The sequence below is a fragment of the Garra rufa genome, chromosome 18 (genome assembly GCF_049309525.1).
Source record: "Garra rufa chromosome 18, GarRuf1.0, whole genome shotgun sequence".
NCBI lineage: Eukaryota > Metazoa > Chordata > Actinopteri > Cypriniformes > Cyprinidae > Garra > Garra rufa.
Genome location: NC_133378.1, coordinates 19,323,074 through 19,342,504, shown reverse-complemented (window position 1 = coordinate 19,342,504; position 19,431 = coordinate 19,323,074). Strand labels below are relative to the sequence as shown.

Here is a 19,431-nt window from a genome sequence, read left to right as displayed (position 1 = left end):
ATTAGACTTAAAGAGAAACGGCAGAAGTTCACTTTATTTTCATTAGCTAACACAAAAATGCAAACACGCTGCGTTTTGTATGACTATAAATAATCTACCACTAAAACTATTCTCAGGTTAGAGAAAAAAGCAGTGTGCTCATATATCAGCGCAATAAAACTGAGAAAATATTGAAAGAGAAAACTGTTTAAACACACCAACGTCAAAATATTAAAGCCCTATTCCACTAACAGCATTCATCAGCTCCGGTAGCTCGCCGTGATCGTATAGTGGTTAGTACTCTGCGTTGTGGCCGCAGCAACCCCGGTTCGAATCCGGGTCACGGCAGGGAAGAGTCCCTATCACGGCTTAGGAGTGTGAATTTTTGTTTTTTTTTAACCTTTTTCGCAACCTAATTTTGTTGTACGTTTCCTATCCTTTACAAGCGCTAACCTCGATTTACGAGAAAAAGCGTATTAATTTACAAAATGTGTTTACCAGCATCTCCACACTTCGCAATCACATATGACGACATGCATGTTCCGAGGAGCTTATCCAATTGCAAGCCAAGTACATTTTACGATGGGATGTTCCTTTCACAAAGCCTAATGGTGATTGGGTGGCGTGAACCACGTGGGCTCACAGTAGGATGTGACTCGGTGGCGCGATGCGTCTCCAATTTGATAATGTAGTTTCAAAGAGCAGATTTTAACAGTTCATTGCCGCGCTCTCCACATTCAAGAAAACAGTTATATGCAACATATAGAGCAACGCACATTACATTTCTAGGATATTTCTCAACTCATCACATAGTAAGTACAGACATTTCCATGTAGTATGTTTTTCCACGTTATATGGTGCAACATAAAACATTTTTGTAATGCTACTATTCATACATTTTGTCTCATAAACATGCTTTTTATCTTTCATCCATGTTTGCAGATGTTGAAGGAGGCAGACACTATAAATCATCCCTATTGGCCACGCAACCTGTCCATTCCCAACTATGTGGCAAATGACCGTTCAATGTCAGAGATTCTCATATTCCTGTTCTCTGTGTCCGGGATACTGCTGCTCGCCACCTGGTCACTGACGGGGCGTAAGGTGTCTGGAAGCAGGCTTAGTGCAGGAAGGAGGTTAGCTCTGTGCTGGTTCACTGTGTGCGGCTTTATCCATGGGGTCATTGAGGGATGGTTCTCTTTATACTACACTATCATTCCTGAAGACCAGAGTTTTCTTTCTCAACTGTGTGAGTGAGGTTCAAAGTCAATTTGACTTGGTTTATCATTAGGATGTTTTAAAATAGTAAGAATACCAAAAATTCTTATTTTTCCTTTGCAGGGAAAGAATATTCCAAAGGAGACAGTAGATATGCAATGTAAGTTCTACACAATCTTGCATGCGTTCATGCATAAAAATTGAGTCTGTGCATTGTAACTAACCTCCTTTAATGGGATCTTTTCTCCAGAGCGGATAATTTCACTGTTAGCATGGAGACAGTGACTGCGTGCCTGTGGGGTCCCTTCAGCGTATGGATTGTTGTGGCCTTCCTGTCCAATCATTCTTATAGATTCGTCCTGCAACTCATTGTATCTCTAGGTAAGATATGCTTCTTTGACGTTTTGTACAGTATATACAATTATAAATGTTACAGTTGAGGTCAAAAGTTTACATACACCTTGCAGAATCTGAAAAATATTAATTATTTTACCAAAATAAGAGGGATCATGCAAAATGCATGTTATTTTTTATTTAGTACTGACCTCAATAAGATGTTTCACGTAAAAGATATTTTATATATAGTCCACAATAGAAAACAATTAAATTTATAAATATGTCCCCAATCAAAAGTTTACATACACTTCAAACTCAATACTGTGTTGTTACCTAAATGATCCACAGCTGTGTATTTTTTGATTAGTGATAGTTATTCATGAGTCTCCTGTTTGACCTGAACAGGTAAACTGCCCAATGTTCTTTAGACAAATCCTTTAGGTCCCACAGATTCTTTGGTTTTTCAGCATTTTTGTGTATTTGAACCCTTTCCAACAATGACTGTATGATTTTGAGATCCATCTTTTCACACTGAGGACAACTGAGGGACTCTAACTTTTACAGAAGGTTCAAATGCTCACTGATGCTCAGAAAGGAAACACGATCCATTAAGTAAATTAAATTTAACTTATTTTGTCTTCTGGGAAACATGTAAGTATCTTACGTAGCTTCTAAAGGGCAGTACTAAATAGTCTCTCAGTTGTCCTCAGTGTGAAAAGACGGGTCTCAAAATCATACAGTTATTGTTGAAAAGGGTTCAATTACACAAAAATGCTGAAAACCAAAAGAATTTGTGGGACCTGAAGGATTTTTCTGAAGAACAGCGGGCAGTTTGACTGTTCGGGACAAACAAAGGACTAATGAACAACTATCACTAAAAACAAAAACAAAAAATCAGCTGTGGATCACTCAGGCAACAAAACAGTATTAAGAATCAAACGTATGTAAACTTTTGAATGGGGTCATTTTAATAAATGTTACTATTATTTTCTCTTGTGGACTATATGTAAACAATTTTCATATGAAATATCCAATTCAGGTCAGTGCTAAATAAAAAATAACATTGTATCCATTTTGTATGATCCCTCTTTTAGTTAAATAATTAAAAAAAAAATAGAGTCTGCAAGGTGTATGTAAACTTTTGACCTGAACTGTATTCAACATTACATCTTTTTAATTAGAGAAACAGTTTATGTTAGAAGACACAATTAAGTTCAACATCCACCATTACTTACAGGTCAGCTGTACGGTGCAGTCCTCTACTTCTTCACTGAGCACAGAGATGGATATATTCACAGTGAATATGGTCACCCCATCTACTTCTGGTTCTACTTTGTGTTTATGAATGTTTTATGGATTGTCATTCCTTTCATTCTTATAGTGGACTCATGGTGTCAGCTATCTGCCTGTCAATCCATGCTTGATAAAACAGCAATGAAAAGCAAGTCTAAAAGAAGCTAGACCAAGAGAAAACGTAAGGAATATGAAAGTACTAAAATACTGTACACAATATGTGGAGATAATATATTTTTTCGAATGTAATTTTATAATAATATATTGTCATTCATGGAAGAAAATGGAAAATGCCGTAAGTGTAATGTGTCATATTCATTACAGAAATTAAAAATGTTGATCAAATACTGATTCAGCAGAGTTGCTTTATATTTACCAGTGTGTTTTTATGACACTGTTGCACTGTATCAGTTCTCTCTGCTCAGGTGCCTTTCTGTTGTATACCTTTATCAAATGATTTTATCTGAGATTTTATTAAATATTTCACTCCTTTTATCACTGTCCCCTGGCTGTTTATTCACATTTCAGAAGACACACACAATGAGACAATAAAGCAAGCTTAATTTGTAATCTTTATGGTTTAGTAAGCATTTATGAAATAATTTGTAACATTAAGGTGTCAATAAGGTTACATTTGTTAACATTAATGTATTAGCTAACATGAACAAACACTGAACAATACATTTATTACAGTATTTAATCAACTTTGTTAACATTAGTTAATAAAAAACACAGTTGTCCATTGTTAGTCGATGTTAGTTCACAGTGCATTAACTAATGTTAACAAACAACTTCAGATTTTAAACTAAGATTAATAAACGCTGTAGAAGTATTGTTCATTCTTAGTCCATGTTAACTGAAGTAGATAACTAATGAACCCTATTGTAAAGTGTTACCAAATAATTGTATGGCTCCGTTTTCTTTGGTGTGAAACATTTAAAAATATTTTTATTTTACTGTATACCTGTTCATGAATACACAGAATTGCTTTGTCTGTGGTATTGAGGTGGAGATCATTTGTCTTAGTGTTTAGTGTTAAAAAAAAGAAAAACGAAAAGAAAAAAAAATTATAAAATGTAATTAATTTATAATTTTTTTATAAAATTAATACAATTTAATAGTGATAAAATCATACAAATATTTTCTGGTTAAAAGTACAGGATTTATTCATTGTTTTTCAACTACGATGAGTCAAAATGCCGAAACCCGGGATCGAACCAGGGACCTTTAGATCTTCAGTCTAACGCTCTCCCAACTGAGCTATTTCGGCCATGAAGACCCCCTCTGGACTGACGCCATAATTTTTTGTCACTGACCACCACATGTTAATAATATCACTCAGAAACTCACAAATTTACCTTAATCCTCATAAGAACACATATCATTTTAGTTGTGAATTGAATACACATGGTTTTATACGTCCTACTACACCTTTAAGATAACTTAAGCTTTAAGACGATGTCACACGTTTGTGGGCGGGATCTTATGGAGATCTGTTTAAAAATGGCTGACACTCCTACTTGCCCAGTTCATAGACAAAGGTAAATTACTGTTTAGATTTCAACAGTAGATTTTCTCAATACACACCACTTCTTTGGAGGGATCTACATTGTGCCAACATCAACAAGTAGGACATTCACTCCACATCCCTCATGGACATTGTATTTCTTTATAGACATGATCTGAACAAACAAATATTTATGCTTTTTCACTCAATAAAACCCTCATAAACTCAAACCCTCAGTTTTTAGCAGCCAGTGGGTTCTGAACATTTGAAAAAAAAAAAAAAAAAAAAAAAAAACGGTCACATGTTGATCTTAAGTTGTGTTGTGAATTGTGTTTTCTGTAATTGTTCATGTATTAATAGGAGCGGATGAGCTCTCCCTACTAATTTAAGGGAATCATTTATCCACTTACTAACCATGCCATCTTTGTACATTCATTTATGCATACCATTATATATTTTCACTAAATTGTTGATTTAAACAGTGAGTTTTTAATACACAACAGTGCAGTTTTACAGTAGTTGTTCCAACATTATAGTTACCTCACATTATTAGGTCACATTACACATAAATATTATTTTCAAATATTGTAGGTTTGTCCCATTTCTGTCCGGATTTATTGAGTTAACTTTGGTTACCATAAGAAAACAGCACAGAAATCTCCCAATGGTGAGCGTCTATCGCCCTCTACAGGAAAAGCAAGGGTTGAACTTACACATTACAATTTTACTCTAAGTTTACCACAAGGGGTCGCTCTATCATACTGTTTAAAGCAGCCCTCAAAAACGAGCTACATTGAATAATAAATTCCTATTGTGAATTAATATTTGTTAAGGTTCATATTGTCACTATATTTAATGCTCAAGATTTAAAAAAATTACCTGGAAGGTTGCATGATATTACAAATTTTTGCACCAAGTGTTAGTCTACTTAAATTGAAGCTTTGTCAGCAGTCTATATACGGTGAGGCAGTTAGTTAACACAAGCTCAAGATATTTTTACACCTTATTCTATGATATAAAATAAATCAGAAATACCCCCTTACTTGGACTACAGAGGTTGTTGGGGACAGTAAATGTCATTACGCCGCACACGTAAACTTACATACTCACTAGTCAATTTTCATAGCTTTGTTGCGTTTATAATCATGCTATTACAAATTAACTCAAACTTCAATGTAAAACAGTTTTAATTAAAGACTAAAAGAGTTGTTTGAAGCTTGGTGGTGATATTAAAGTCATGCAATCGTGGTGGTATAGTTCGTTATAGCCTACGTTTATCTTTTTGTTTCAGTATTTAGGCTTTGAAGTACCAGGGCTCGCAAAATCGCTAGCCCGACGTCCCGGGGCTATTGTGTTTTCCAGTCGGGCTACCAAAATGTTTCACTGGATTGCCCGATGGGCTATCGTAAAGTAGAGGACTCCTGCAGGTCCCTAAAAACTTTAAGGACATGAAAAGTTTTAAATATGTTAAATAGTATAAGAAAAGTCTTAATTATAATTTTAAGAGGGCTTACAGTTGGACGGAAAGACGAGAATTGCGATAGGGCTGGATAAAACTTCAAAAGGCAATGATGTCATTGAATAAATATGCGAATTGCACGTTTCAAAGTCAAAACACGGCACAGATGTCTTTATATGAATGTATCTGAAGGGAACCTACTGATCTCAGAACAGTCGTTGGCATTTTCATTTCATGCTGATAAAACAACGTTAAAGTTGCTTTGTATACAGCCGTTACTAGGGAAACCGTAATATTTTAGCGCTTCTAAAGCGCCCCCTCGTGACAGAGAATCAATTTTTATTTCCAAAACATTTTTTTTCAGCTGTTTATGGTCAAATTATTGCAATTATCGACCCATGTTTTTGTGCAGCAAACACATAGAGTTGTCAATGTGAAAAGTTAATGTGCCTTCTAAAAATCTAAACAATTAAGACAGTAATATTTATGTTTTGAATAAATATAATAAATGATATACTTGATTTATCCCTTTTAATGATATAAAGGCTGGAATACCATTGTGCAAGATATTTTGTTTGTGTGAACCTGCATCTGAATTATAAATCATGTCATTTTATGGCTTAATATGCTACCGTACATTGTCCAACCCCACTCATACTGTTCATTTTACTTGTGCAGCTCTTAAAAAGGGTCATAAATTGCCTTAAATTAATATTTAAAAATCCTGCAGATACACTAAATAGTGAAATAAAATTCCTGTTTATATTTGTGTATTGAAAACATTTTTGATTGACATTTAGACTCCTATCTGTTTATATATATATATATATATATATATATATATATATATATATATATATATATATATATATATATATAAAAATGTCTTTTTTATTTGGGCTAGTTAAATTAATTTTCGGGCTACCAAAATCAGAAGAGTACCTGATAATTTTGAAATTTTGCGAGCCCTGAGTACATATAAAGTTTTGTTTATTTCTAAAGATTATTATAATAAACAAAATGTGTAAGAATCATACTTTTTTGGTCACAGAGCCTGCAGTTGGCAAAAGCCAACTGATAAATCCTATTGAGTTTTTTGTCAAGTGAACCAGGGTGATCATCATTTCCGAGATGTCATCACTGCAATGCTCTATTTGATATCTATCATTAAGAATAAAAATGCTAAATCTTTGAAGTATCAACCTGAAAATCTTTCAAACAAACCCATTTTTAAAGGCTCATACTAAAGACAAAAGAAGTGCTGGTACCAACTGCAGATCTACCTTTGTATTCAAATGTTAACATTTTAATTGCATTTAATTGCATACTTCATTAGGTTGCTATATTAGCAGTGTCTATATCAAATTTACATTAAATACTCAAAAAAAATTTTACTAAATAAACAAAAACTGATCGTCCCTGGGTGGGCTCGAACCACCAACCTTTCGGTTAACAGCCGAACGCGCTAACCGATTGCGCCACAGAGACTTGGTGGTTACGGCATCTGGAATGTTTCATTAAGAAGAAACATGTTTTCTGTCTACAAGTCTGAATCACATACAGATCACATATTATGAAGATATTGCCACAAAGGCGATTTTGAGGTTTACCAAAAGCTATTTCCTGTCCACAGACCTTCAAGGGACCGCTGTCAATATGTAAAATTAAAAATCGTTGTAAAAAATCATATGTAAAATTTAATTTCATTCAAAAGCAACTATTAGGCAATATTATTTGGCTTAGTGCATGTTTACATTGTACTTCTCAAAGAGGTTTTGTTGCTTTAATATCAAGTTACAGCTGGCAGACTATTAGTCATATGAATACCATATAAAGGGAGTTTTAAAAAGTCTCTTAGCTTGACACTAGATGTCGCTCTTTAATAATAAATGCAGAGTGAAGTCACTCCATTCTGTGGAGAGCTACAGTTTTACCAAAAACATACAAAAATTGCTTTTATTTTTATTTTTTTCAAGTCTAATGGATATTGCATTACCACCTAACTGCCCAACATACATATTATATACACATCATTGTGTATTACCATACACTGTGTTTTGCAGATGAAGTGTAAATCTTAGTTAGGCTTTGTGTTTAATCATTTTTATCATCTGTCTCAGAGGGAAAATGTGCTTAAGTATAAACTGAAATCAATATTCCTTTCAGTTCAGCTCGGAATACCTGAAAGATATGCTTTTAGAAAATGGCCAAGACTACTAACTGCAGACCTTTGTGATTGCATTCATTAAATGTGCTTAGGCATCACTACTAAACCACCAAAAGGCACAAAAGCATAAGTCTGAATAAGTGTTGTGAATAAATATTGCTGTGTTAATGCAAGATAAATTACTCAAAATAAAAGCTGCAAAACAAAAGCTTTTCGTCCCTGGGTGGGCTCGAACCACCAACCTTTCGGTTAACAGCCGAACGCGCTAACCGATTGCGCCACAGAGACTTGTGTCTCCAGCTTGCACAACTCCCCAATAAGTACCAGCATGTTTTCAGCCAGAAAAATCACTTATAAAATAGTGTATTACATACCTTGTATCCATACATACCACTTCTTCTAGCATGAGTGTGGCAGGGTTGCAAATATAGGTAGTTCACAAATGGCTTTTCCTGTGAACAAACACAGTGAACATGTTTTTATTTATATAAAAAAACATGGCTTCTCATATCCACAGCGAGTACTGGTTGTATGTACTTTCCAAGCACACCATCTTAAGAAAATTTCTTGCCAAATGTTGGGAAATTCTGATAATTTCAATAAACCCAGATGTTATACTTGAGCAGTTAATTCCATTCATTATTAAAGAGTTGTTAACGTCACGTCTCCGCGTAGCATATGCTACCTGTACTGCTTAGATAAGTAACGTTAACTAAAGTTATGTTTATCAGCATTATAGATATTATAGACACGCTGTGTGTATATAACGACTGGATATGCAGTGATTTCCAATATATAACGACTGGTTATCATTTAATAGTGTACGTCTCAAATAATCACATCTTGTTTGTATTAATTTAATCTAAGCTGATAAAAAGACTAATAAGCTACATTTGTATGTTTTGTTATATTGATGGTCTTGCTGTGGAGCATAAATAATTTTAGTAATATCTGTTAAATCTCAATAACACTCACTAACCGTTGCCAGCGGAGTCAGTGTTGAGGTAACATGTATTTTGTCTAAAAAGGCGGCAACGATAGAGTTTTGAAAACTTGTTTGAAAATATTTTGCAAATCCCTTAAGCCATTTGCGGCGAACAAATAACAAAATGCTGCTTTCAAGTATTAGCAAACGTTTTTAACATTGCTATAAAAATTAACAACAACAGGACACAGCGAATGCATTCTTGTATTTGGTATTTACACTTATTAAAATAATTTCCATACCTCACTGATCCTCAGGACATGCAGAACGTTTTCTTGTCACCTTGTATTGGTTTATTTCTGCAAATTTTACTATCCGTGCTGGGCCGCCATAGCAAAATTTTACTGTCCGCGTTGGACCGCCATTACAAGCTAATAATAATAGTCTACATTAATCAACATTCACTGATAGGCTCTATTATGACTTTTTACATTGTATACTGGGGTATTTTAGTCACACAACCATTAACTGTGCAGCAGGTTATTTCTTACACGTTCGTTCTCGTCACACAACTTACTTCAGAAACAGAGAGAAATATTACTGTACGAAACAATTGGGTTTTTCCACTTAGTTATGATACAATAATCTTCTTCCCTCACTAATCATCTCCTGCTTTGTAAACGTTAAATGTTTAGTTACTGTCACTAGCTGCTCATCTAACGTAGAGCTTTCTAATAGGAGGCGTCGTCTGAATATTTCTTGTTTTGTTTCATGGTATGTTTTCTCTTATTAAAAACAATTTCCATTCGTCATTGAATGCACATCCTCAGGACATGCAGAACGTTTTCTTGGCACCATGTAACGTTATAGGTTTAATTCTGCAATTTTTACTATCCATGCTGGGCCGCCATTACTAAACTTTACTGTTCATGCCAGGCCACCATTTCAATCAAATGTTAATAGTCTTTATCAATAACAACGTTCACTAATATGCTATTCTATGACTTGTAACATTGTATACTGGAGTATTTCAATCATAAAACGCATTCATTGCGAAGCAGGTTATTTCTCACACGTTCGTTAACTGAGTTCTTGACATACAATTCAACACAGCAACATCAAGAAATATTACTGTAGGAATCGGGTTTTTTCACTTAGTAATGATACAATAATCTTACCTCACGAATTATCGTCTTCTTTCTAGAGTTTGCGAATGTAAAATTGTTAGGCCTACTTACTGTCACTAGCTGCTCATCTAGAACTTTCTAAAGTACAGGTAGCGAGGAGGCGTCGTCTGATTGGCCGCCTCAACCTGAAGAACTTGATGCCATTGGCTACAAAATTAACTCATTAAAAACGCTTTTTAAAAATATTTTGATGCCTCAACCCCCACCGATTTGTCCAATAATCCATTATTCATAGATTTATTTTCATAATTTTCACAATTTGCACGGGCACATGAAGTCACCAGGCAGCAAGCAAGCTTGGAATATGGAAAAGCTTACATTCAGCAGATGGAAATATTGCCATTACACTGATTTTGTCATGAGAAAAGTTTATCTGAACACTGATGTGTAAATTGAGGCAGAATGGACATTTTGGCATTACTTTACTCTGGCATTACACGGCTTTTCCACCCATATCCCTCTGATGCTGATATAAATTGTATAAAATCTTAGAGAACAAAACGTTTTCTTATGAACCTATATGATTTCTTTCAATAAAATACATCATGGAATATAATCGTATATGGGTAACAGAAATTAGAGCTACAATTAGAGTGAGGGAAAAAAATATTTGATCCCCTGCTGATTTTGTACGTTTGCCCGTTGACAAAGAATTGATCAGTCTAAAATTTTAAACAGTGAGAGACAGAATAACAAAAAAAAAAAAAAAACGCATTTCAAAAAAGTTATAAATTTATTTGCATTTTAATGAGTGAAAAGTATTTGACCTATTTGCAAAACATGACTTAGTACTTGGTGGCAAAAACCTTGTTGGCAATCACAGAGGTCACCTTAATGTGCTTCTTGAGCCACTCCTTTGTTGCCTTGGCCGTGTGTTTTGGGTCGTTGTCATGCTGGAATACCCATCCACAACCCATTCTCAATGCCCTGGCTGAGGTGCCCTTTGATGCTATAGTTGTCCTTCCTTTCTCCTTAGCAGTAAAACACCCCCAAAACAAAATGTTTCCACCTCCATGTTTGACGGTGAGGATAGTGTTCTTGGGATCAATTGTTTTCTTGGTGACTATGGTCCCAGCTGCCTTGAGATCATTGACATGATCCTCCCGCGTAGTTCTGGGCTGATTCCTCACTGTTCTCATGAACATTGAAACTCCACCAGCTGAGATCTTGCATGGAGCCCCAGACCAAGGGAGACTGACAGTTATTTTGTTTTTTCCATTTGCAAATAATCAAACCAACTGTTGTCATCTTCTCACCAAGCTGCGTGGCGATGGTCTTGTAGCCCATTCCAGCCTTGTGTAGGTCTACAGTCTTGTCCCTGACATCCTTGGACAGCTCTTTGGTCTTGGCCATGGTGGAGAGTTTGTAATCTGATTGATTGATTGCTTCTGTGGACAGGTGTCTTTTACAGGTAACAAACTGTGATTAGGAGTACACCCTTTAAGAGAGGTTAGGTTTAAAATGAGATTAATACAAAACTTTTACTTAAACATTACTATTAATCACCACTGAATATGTGTAACAACTTATGACTGCAATCCATTGTGGATTTTGGTCAAATGATACGGCAAAAATATATTGTTAGTAATATTTTAGAAGAATTTTATAGGGAAGATATGCAATTACAAATTCTGTGTAGGTTGTGAAAGAAAAGTAATGTTAACTAGTAGTGTAACTAATTACGGTTGGCAGGAAGAATTAAAGGGGTCATCGGATGCCCATTTTCCACAAGTTCATATGATTCTTTAGGGTCTTGATGGTTTGGTTTAAAATTCTCAATAGTAGTGTAAAAAAAAAACACCCTTTTACCTTGTCAAAATTAGCCCTGCAAAATATCAGCTCATTTTATTGCAAGGGCCCTTTAAATGCAAATGAGCTCTGCTTGCCCCGCCCCTCTCTGCTGTGGGATTATGAGCTGTAATGTATACTTTAGCCCCGTTTAGCTGCATTTAGCTACGTTTATCTGTGAAACTTGCCAACAAGCACATTATTAAGAAAGGGCATTTGCAAAGATGCATAAAAAAACCTTATACTCACTTCTGCTGTGGGTAAAGCTGCATCACAAATGATTCACACGAACATAGATGCATATGTAGATCGGGATCAGCACTTTCCTTTTAAAAACGAAAGTAATGTTGTCCTCTGCCTCTTAAGTGGCTCAGATGTCGGGAGTAAATGACAACTGCTATGTTCATTATTACATCCAACAACAGAACACCTCAATCACTCAATTAGAGTCTTCCTATGCACCTGAGTCGACACAATGGCAATCGTATTCGGACTGTTTCAGCTCGGTGAGGGCGGGGCTAAGGTAAAACACTCATGTCAATCAACTGTGTTTCGTCACACCGACAAGAAGCTGAGAATGATCTGATTTTAAAAAGGGGATATTACTTTTAAAGATTAAAAAAATACCACTGGGTGGATTTTTATCATTGTAGGGTGGTTGTGTACACAAACTGCCAACACACATTAATGTTCAAACAACATGTAAAAGTTAGTTTTGCACCCCTTTAAGTAATAATATTACTTTAGAAAGGAGTAACTATGAGTAATATATTACATTTTTTGAGTAACTAGCCCAGCAATGATGATATATTTTTTAATTACCTGAAATGATAGTTTATGTTTGAAATGGGTAATACTATGCCTTATTTTTATTTGTTCATAATTTGTGTTAACTTATCAATAAAAACAGAAAAAAACATTGTTTTTATAAATAACATTGTTTATTGTCATGTTACGCAAGAATGCATTATACTTGGCTTTTGGTCATTTTCTACGGCAGTTGTAAATCTAGAATAAAAACATGTTTTAGAACAAAACATTGAAGCAGTATATTATTTTACAAAAATAAACAAAAAGATTTAAGTACATTCAGTAAATGTCCCAAGTAGTCTTATGACTTTGCACAACTTTCAAGTTTATGTAGGTTTAAACATTGACAAATTACAACATTGAACATTTAAGATAGTATATATACTACCCATATAGTAAACATACTTCAAGTTTTAAACACTGAAGTTAAGCTACAAGGAAAGACCAAAAACAACGTTCGGGCACTTAACAGTTTTTATCATTTTTATACATATGCACATGTTCTGCTTTTGTAATTCCCAACTTTCAGTTGTTGTTTAGTTAAACATATTGCTCAGCCTTTGACCGAGTTTATTGTCCAAGTCCTTTAATCTGGAGTTGACTTCTTTCAGAGCAGTGCGAGCTGAAGCAGAATCAGGTTGGAGTTCCAGAATCTTTCCAAAGGCCATGCGGGCTTCCTCCAGTTCGCCCAGCTGCAGACGAGCTTGCCCAAGCCGGTACCAGGCCTTAGTGCTCGTTGGGTTCAGCTCAGTGGCCTTGATACTGCTGTCTCTGGATTTACCAAGCTGGCCTAACTTAAGCTGGCATAAAGAAAGATTGCAGTGAAGTTCTGCCTTTACAGTTTTGTACTCCTCCTCAGTTGGAATTGAGACATCTGCACTTTCTGCCTGCTCATTTTCTTTCTCAAAGCATGGTGTCAAAGCTGCATCATCATCATCATCATCCTCTTCATCCACACCTTCTTTAGATGCCTCGTCCATTGGCTTTCTTCTTGTCTTGCTATTTAAAGTTATTGCCAGCTTCACCGCTCTGCAGTAGCAGTCTGTTGCACCCCAGATATCCCCCTTCCCAAACCGCTGACCACCCCTTTGCTTGTGAGACAGCACCCAAGCCCATTTCTCTCCAGGTGTCATCTGCCAAGACTCCTGCCCAGGGGTTAAAGAGTGAAGCTGAAGTGTAAAGCAGTCAGACTGCTGAGATGAGCCATCCCCTGTTGCGTTTTCAGTCTGGGTTATATTAGAATCACTGCCCGCTGCTTTCGAGTTCTTTGCATTCCAGGCACTTATTGTAAACTGCAAAACAAACAAAAGAATTTATAGATGAGGAGTAATTTCAGATTTTCTTATGATATACATACAGGGCTGGTAAATTAGCAACAAATTACATGATGGAACTTGTAGTTAGTAATGTATTCTATTACATTTAAGCAATATAATCAGACTACTTTTTGATTACTTTTACTAACTCATTTATTACATTAATTTGAGTAGGATAATCTTGAACCATATCAATATAAAAATACAAAGAAAAAGAAAATGTATTCTATTCTGTTATCAACAAAATGAAATGCACTGAACATTATATTACACCAGGAGGAGTAACGCTAATAATTAATTAAATCTTAATGTTAAGCTGACAGAAAGAAATAATTAAAAAATAAAAACATTCAAAATAAATGACTTACACATTTGTTTATGGTCTCAATTTTCTGTGCAATTATAGTCCCCTAACTAGTGTGTATGTGTGCAATTCCACAAAACTTTCTGTGTGTATATATATATATATATATATATATATGCAACATAGGCTTTTTTTTTTTAGAATAATAATAATTATTTATTTATTTATTTAAATTAAATTATTTTTTCTTTTTATTATTATAGATTATTATTATTATAGATTATTATGTTATTACATAATATAATATAATTACACAGTATTACTTACTATTACAGTTTTACTATTGGAATCAGTAACTAACCAGCACTGTATGCATAATAAAGTCAATATAAGTCAGCTTTACTGTAAGTTAGAAGTAATTTCTCTTATAAGTATTTATTTTTAATGAAGTTGTCCTTAAACCAAAACAATACCCGTTCTTGTCTTAGGACAACTTTTTTGATCCACTTCAAATGTTGACTACTGTATTTTTGATTTAAAGGAGCTTACTTCCGGAATAAAAATATCCTGATAATTTACTTACCCCCATTTGATCCAAGATGTCCATGTTTTTATATCTTCAGTCGCAAAGAAATTAAGGTTTCTGAGAAAAACATTCCAGGATTTTTCTCCATATAGTGGAATTTAATGGTAGCCTCTGAGTTGAAGGTCCAAATTGCAGTTTCAATGCAAATTGCAGTTTCAATGTCGTTTCAAAGGGCTCTACACAATCCCAGCATAGAATTAAGGTTCATATCTAGTGAAACGATTAGTCATTTTCTTAAAACAATAAAAATTTCTATACTTTTTAACCACAAATGTTTATCTTGCACCAGCCCAACCTCAGGCAGAAGTACCAACCCAGTGTTTACAAAGCAAACGTGCAAAGAAAGTCAAATGCCCTTTACAAAAAAAAAAGTAAAACAACAATGTCAGACAAATATAAAGTTGGAGATGAACATGAGATGGAGTTTTTTACCCTACCCTACCTTTTTGAACCAAAGTACACAGAGGAAGAACTAACCACGCGTGACTTTTCCAACATGATTACATAATGTGTGAAGACGCGCATCGCAGAACATTTGTGATGACCGTTTGTGGTTAAAAAGTATATACATTTCTATTTTATTTTTTAGAAAATGACCAATCCTTCACTAGATAAAATCTTTATTCCTAAGCTGGAATCATGTAGAGTCCTTTGAAGCTGCATTGAAACTGTAATTTGGACATGCAACCCATTGATCCCTATTAGAGAAATATCCTGGAATGTTTTTTTCAAAAACCTTTATTTAGTTGCGACTGAAGACAGAAAGACATGGACATCTTGGATCACATGATGGGGGTGGGTAAATTATCAGGACATTTTTACTTTAGAAGTGAACTTCTCCTTCAACAATACATGCACTTTTGCAGTATAATTCTGTTAAAATTATGTATTTCTATGTATAAAGTTTTAAGTTTGGAATGTCAAAACCTGCTTCTGGAGGGTTTCCGCCCAATTGGGCTTCTTTTGACCGGCTTGGACCTGAGAATAACGTATTGGGCGGGTAGACAAAATTTGGGCTGCTTTAAAAAAATAAAAGCCGCCCAATCAACTGCTTTTTTCTTCGCTTTTATCATTAGTGATTGTTATTTTAATACCTTCGAGCTCAAAGTATCACAGTAATATAATGTGTAGTGCAGTCATCAACTCATTTTTGCTTAACGCAACCCTTACTGGTTTAGTTTAACAGAGACCTGTCAATCAATTTACGTCTTTTACGTTAGTGAGATGTGATGACTTGTGAGTGACGAGGTTTTGGCGCTATAACGGGCAAGATTTTGAATATGCAGCTTATTCATTTATTCATTTGAAGTAATTGCGATGGCAAAGTGGCCTAAATATAAGTTACACGATAAAAAGTCTAAGTGGATTACATGTGGTGAGAGATGAATAGAAGACTTCTAAATATAATTGTAACTGAAATAAGAAAACGTGGGTGTGTGCATGAACGTAAATGCCAGCTACATTGTTTCTCATCACTTTATTGTGCACTTTTTGCACAGAAATTAGCATATTTTTACTGTGGACATTGAAAATGATGCATGTGTTTTTCCAAGGGTTAAAGTCATCGGTTAATTTCCACTTTGAAAAGAAGACATTTTACACATATTTTCGGACTGATTTGATCCATATTCCTGTGAAATTGATTTATCTTTATTTTATTTTGTCATTATTCTTTTTTTAAAGAGATAAAAATGGTCCTTATTAACCTTGACATGGCAATAAAATTCTCATTATTTTGGCAGTTAAAATTTGGGCTGGTTTTTGTTGAAGTGGGCGGGTTTTGGTGAGCTTTTGGGCTGGAAATCGTCAACCCGATCTGGCAACACTGGGGCCAGCATCCTTGAAATTTTAGCTCCAACTTGTCCCAACACACCTACCTGGATTTTTCTAATAATCCAGGTCTGTGGAAACCCTGACAGTTGTTGAAAGAACAGCCTCGACTAGCTGTTTCAGGTGGGATTCAGCTAAATTATGTAGGACAGTAGCCCTTCAGGAGCAGGACTGGACATCCCTGGTCTTTGTCCTTACCTCACACATCTCTCCAGCCCTCATCCCTTCCAGGCAGCCCTCTGTAATGTCACACTGCCCTTCGCCCATGCGCAACAAGAACCACTCATCCAGCGGAACCTGCAGCACAGAGTCCTGCGAACGGGGATATGAGGTAGCTTGCTCGCTAGAATCAACGTTGGCTGTTGATTCCTGCTCTTGAGAAGCAGAATGCAGTGTGTTTCCCTCCGTAACAGTACTTCGCCGCACCTTGACCTTACATAGTGAGCCCATCCACGGCGTGATGTCCCTTCGTTGCCTTTCTCCAAGCCACCTCCGCCGCACCTCCCACAGACCACCGGGACACGCGGAGATCCATGACGGCTCACCTGGAGTACAATCAGGCACTTGGACTGTTGTCATGACGAGGAGTTAAAAGACCTGAACACAATATTTGTTTGAACAAAAGAAACGAAAACAATTAAATGCTGACTACATGGGTGGTGGCTACCATGAGACCTGTTAGCACTGTGATCAAAGTCTTCATTTTAAACCTAGCGCAACTATAGCTACAGATTGCATGCTTTTTTAAAATAAGAAAACGTTTGTAATGACCTCAGAGTTTATAATATCACCTATTTGTGAACTCGTGTACCCACTTTAGTGCTCGTTGTTGCTGTCAGACTCTCTTCTTCCACAGCAAATATCTCACAATAGAGGTTTTTCATCGCCCTCTAAAGGTGCGGCATGGAGTGAACGTAAACTTTATGTTTGTACTCTTGAGTTTGACTATAGATGTCGCTTTTGGTGCAGTCGGAGGAGACAATAACTGCATGAAAAAGTTTAGGCATGCTACTTACTATTTACTACTTAAATAACTGTTTTCTATTTGAATATATTTTAAAATGTAATTTATTCCTGTGATTTCAAAGCTACATTTTTAACATCATTACCCCAGTCACATGATCCTTCAGAAATCATTCTAATATTACGATTTTATGCTCAAAAACATTTATTATTATGTTGAAAACAGCTGAGTAGATTTTATTTTTCAGGTTTCTTTGATGAATAGAAAGTTCAGAAGAACAGCATTTATCTGAAATAGAAATCTTTTGTAACATAATAAACGTCTTATCATCACTTTTGATCAATTTAAAACATCCTAATAAAAGTGTTAATGTCTATGCCCCCCCCCCCCCAAGCTTTTGAACGGTGTAGTCAGTGTATGTTACAAAAGCTTTTTTATTTCAGATAAATGCTGATCTTTGAATCTTTCTATTCATCAAAGAATCCTGAAAAAAATACTCAATTGTTTTAAATATGGATAATAATAATAATTAAAAAAAATGTTTCTTGAGCAGCAAATCAGCATATTAAAATGGTTTCTAAAGAATCATGTGACACTGAAGACTGGAGTAATGATGCTGGAAATTTTGCAATTAGATTTTAAAATATATTCAAATAGAAAGTATTTATTTTAAATAGTAAAATATTTAATTTATATTCTTAAAAAAACATTAAAAATCTTACTGTTCAAAAACCTTTGACTGGTATATTTATTTAGTAAAAGATATATGTAAAAAGTAGTGTAAAAATGCTACAGTAAGAATTTTAATTGTTAACATAGAAAATATATACTGTATTTATTGAGATAAAGATTAATTTCTCTGTAAAATACTAAAAAAAAAATTTGTAAACAATATAATCTTAAAGTAGTATATAGTAAAATATATCTATTTAAGAATAACAGTTTTTTTGTAAGAAAAAAGTTTAATATTTTATGAAAAACAGTAAGTGGTCACTCATTGGTGACATACACTACGTTTTGGTTAAATGTATGTATCTTATTATTTTTGTACAGTTATGTACATTATTACTCAGATATTTTAATAAACTTGAATTAACCCTGAGTTTTTCTATTCTACCATATGTGTTATTCAGTGCTTATGAGTATAATTTAAGATAAAACATGATTTTTAGTACTGCAAGTGGATTAGATTGTATTAACACTATATTAGTTAATGAAATACATGGAACAGTCAAATATACATATGCCAAAACAACTGTTTTTAATGCCTGAAGCATTTTACTGTGAATTTCTCTTTATCATGTAAAATTATTTTGGACTGTATATTAAATATTACAGTGATTTTTAATGCAATTTAATTTCATTAAAATTAAAAAAAGCTAATAAAACTGATGTGTCAATACAAAGTAGACTGAAAATATTTCATCTTTTTTGTGTTCGACTATAGTGTCAATGAGATTATTCTGTTAACAAAAATAACTGTTGTTGTATCAGATGATAATACCATGTAATTTGAGCTTTCTGCAAACCGTGGTAGTGAGTGATTACCATTCGTGGTATTTACATAGAAATCCAGGGTACTTCAAAGAACAAAATACGTTTTTGTCAAAGTTTGGACTGGGCAGGGCAATGAGTCTCGCTCGTTCATGGTACAAGAATGGCCTTTGTGGCCAGAGGGGGCGCGCTTGATAGTATCGGCTCTTCACACCGAGCTGTTTCCTGGGTGCCTGCAGCGTCACAGACAGGCCGTCCAGTACTATGT

At 34.9% G+C, this 19,431-nt stretch overlaps 2 protein-coding genes and 4 non-coding genes across 7 annotated transcripts; 2 read left to right on the top strand and 4 right to left on the bottom strand.

Annotated features, from left to right (window-relative positions):
* The first annotated feature begins 255 nt into the window (after positions 1–255).
* On the top strand, positions 256–327 carry trnah-gug (transfer RNA histidin (anticodon GUG)). The gene has a single exon. It is a non-coding gene; the product is annotated as a tRNA-His (tRNA).
* Positions 328–647: 320 nt separating this feature from the next.
* Positions 648–3,321, top strand: ebp (EBP cholestenol delta-isomerase). Its single transcript, XM_073823326.1, has 5 exons — positions 648–791; positions 922–1,228; positions 1,321–1,357; positions 1,448–1,578; positions 2,771–3,321. Exons 2-5 carry the CDS (start codon positions 922–924, stop codon positions 2,992–2,994), a joined length of 699 nt encoding a protein of 232 aa, XP_073679427.1. The 5' UTR covers positions 648–791; the 3' UTR covers positions 2,995–3,321.
* A 702-nt stretch (positions 3,322–4,023) lies between these two features.
* Positions 4,024–4,096, bottom strand: trnaf-gaa (transfer RNA phenylalanine (anticodon GAA)). The gene has a single exon. It is a non-coding gene; the product is annotated as a tRNA-Phe (tRNA).
* Positions 4,097–7,206: 3,110 nt separating this feature from the next.
* trnan-guu (transfer RNA asparagine (anticodon GUU)) lies at positions 7,207–7,280 on the bottom strand. The gene has a single exon. It is a non-coding gene; the product is annotated as a tRNA-Asn (tRNA).
* An 893-nt stretch (positions 7,281–8,173) lies between these two features.
* Positions 8,174–8,247, bottom strand: trnan-guu (transfer RNA asparagine (anticodon GUU)). The gene has a single exon. It is a non-coding gene; the product is annotated as a tRNA-Asn (tRNA).
* A 4,537-nt stretch (positions 8,248–12,784) lies between these two features.
* On the bottom strand, positions 12,785–17,572 carry fkbpl (FKBP prolyl isomerase like). Of its 2 annotated transcripts, XM_073823723.1 has the most exons (3): positions 17,521–17,572; positions 16,904–17,302; positions 12,785–13,961 (listed from the first exon to the last, which is right to left on the bottom strand). In XM_073823723.1, the coding sequence occupies exons 2-3, from the start codon at positions 17,282–17,284 to the stop codon at positions 13,206–13,208; spliced, it is 1,137 nt and encodes a 378-aa protein (XP_073679824.1). In that variant the 5' UTR covers positions 17,285–17,302; positions 17,521–17,572; the 3' UTR covers positions 12,785–13,205. The 2 variants fall into 2 exon arrangements, with proteins under 2 accessions (XP_073679824.1, XP_073679825.1); XM_073823724.1 differs by lacking the exon at positions 17,521–17,572 and having other exon boundaries at positions 16,904–17,501.
* Between the last annotated feature and the right edge of the window lie 1,859 nt (positions 17,573–19,431).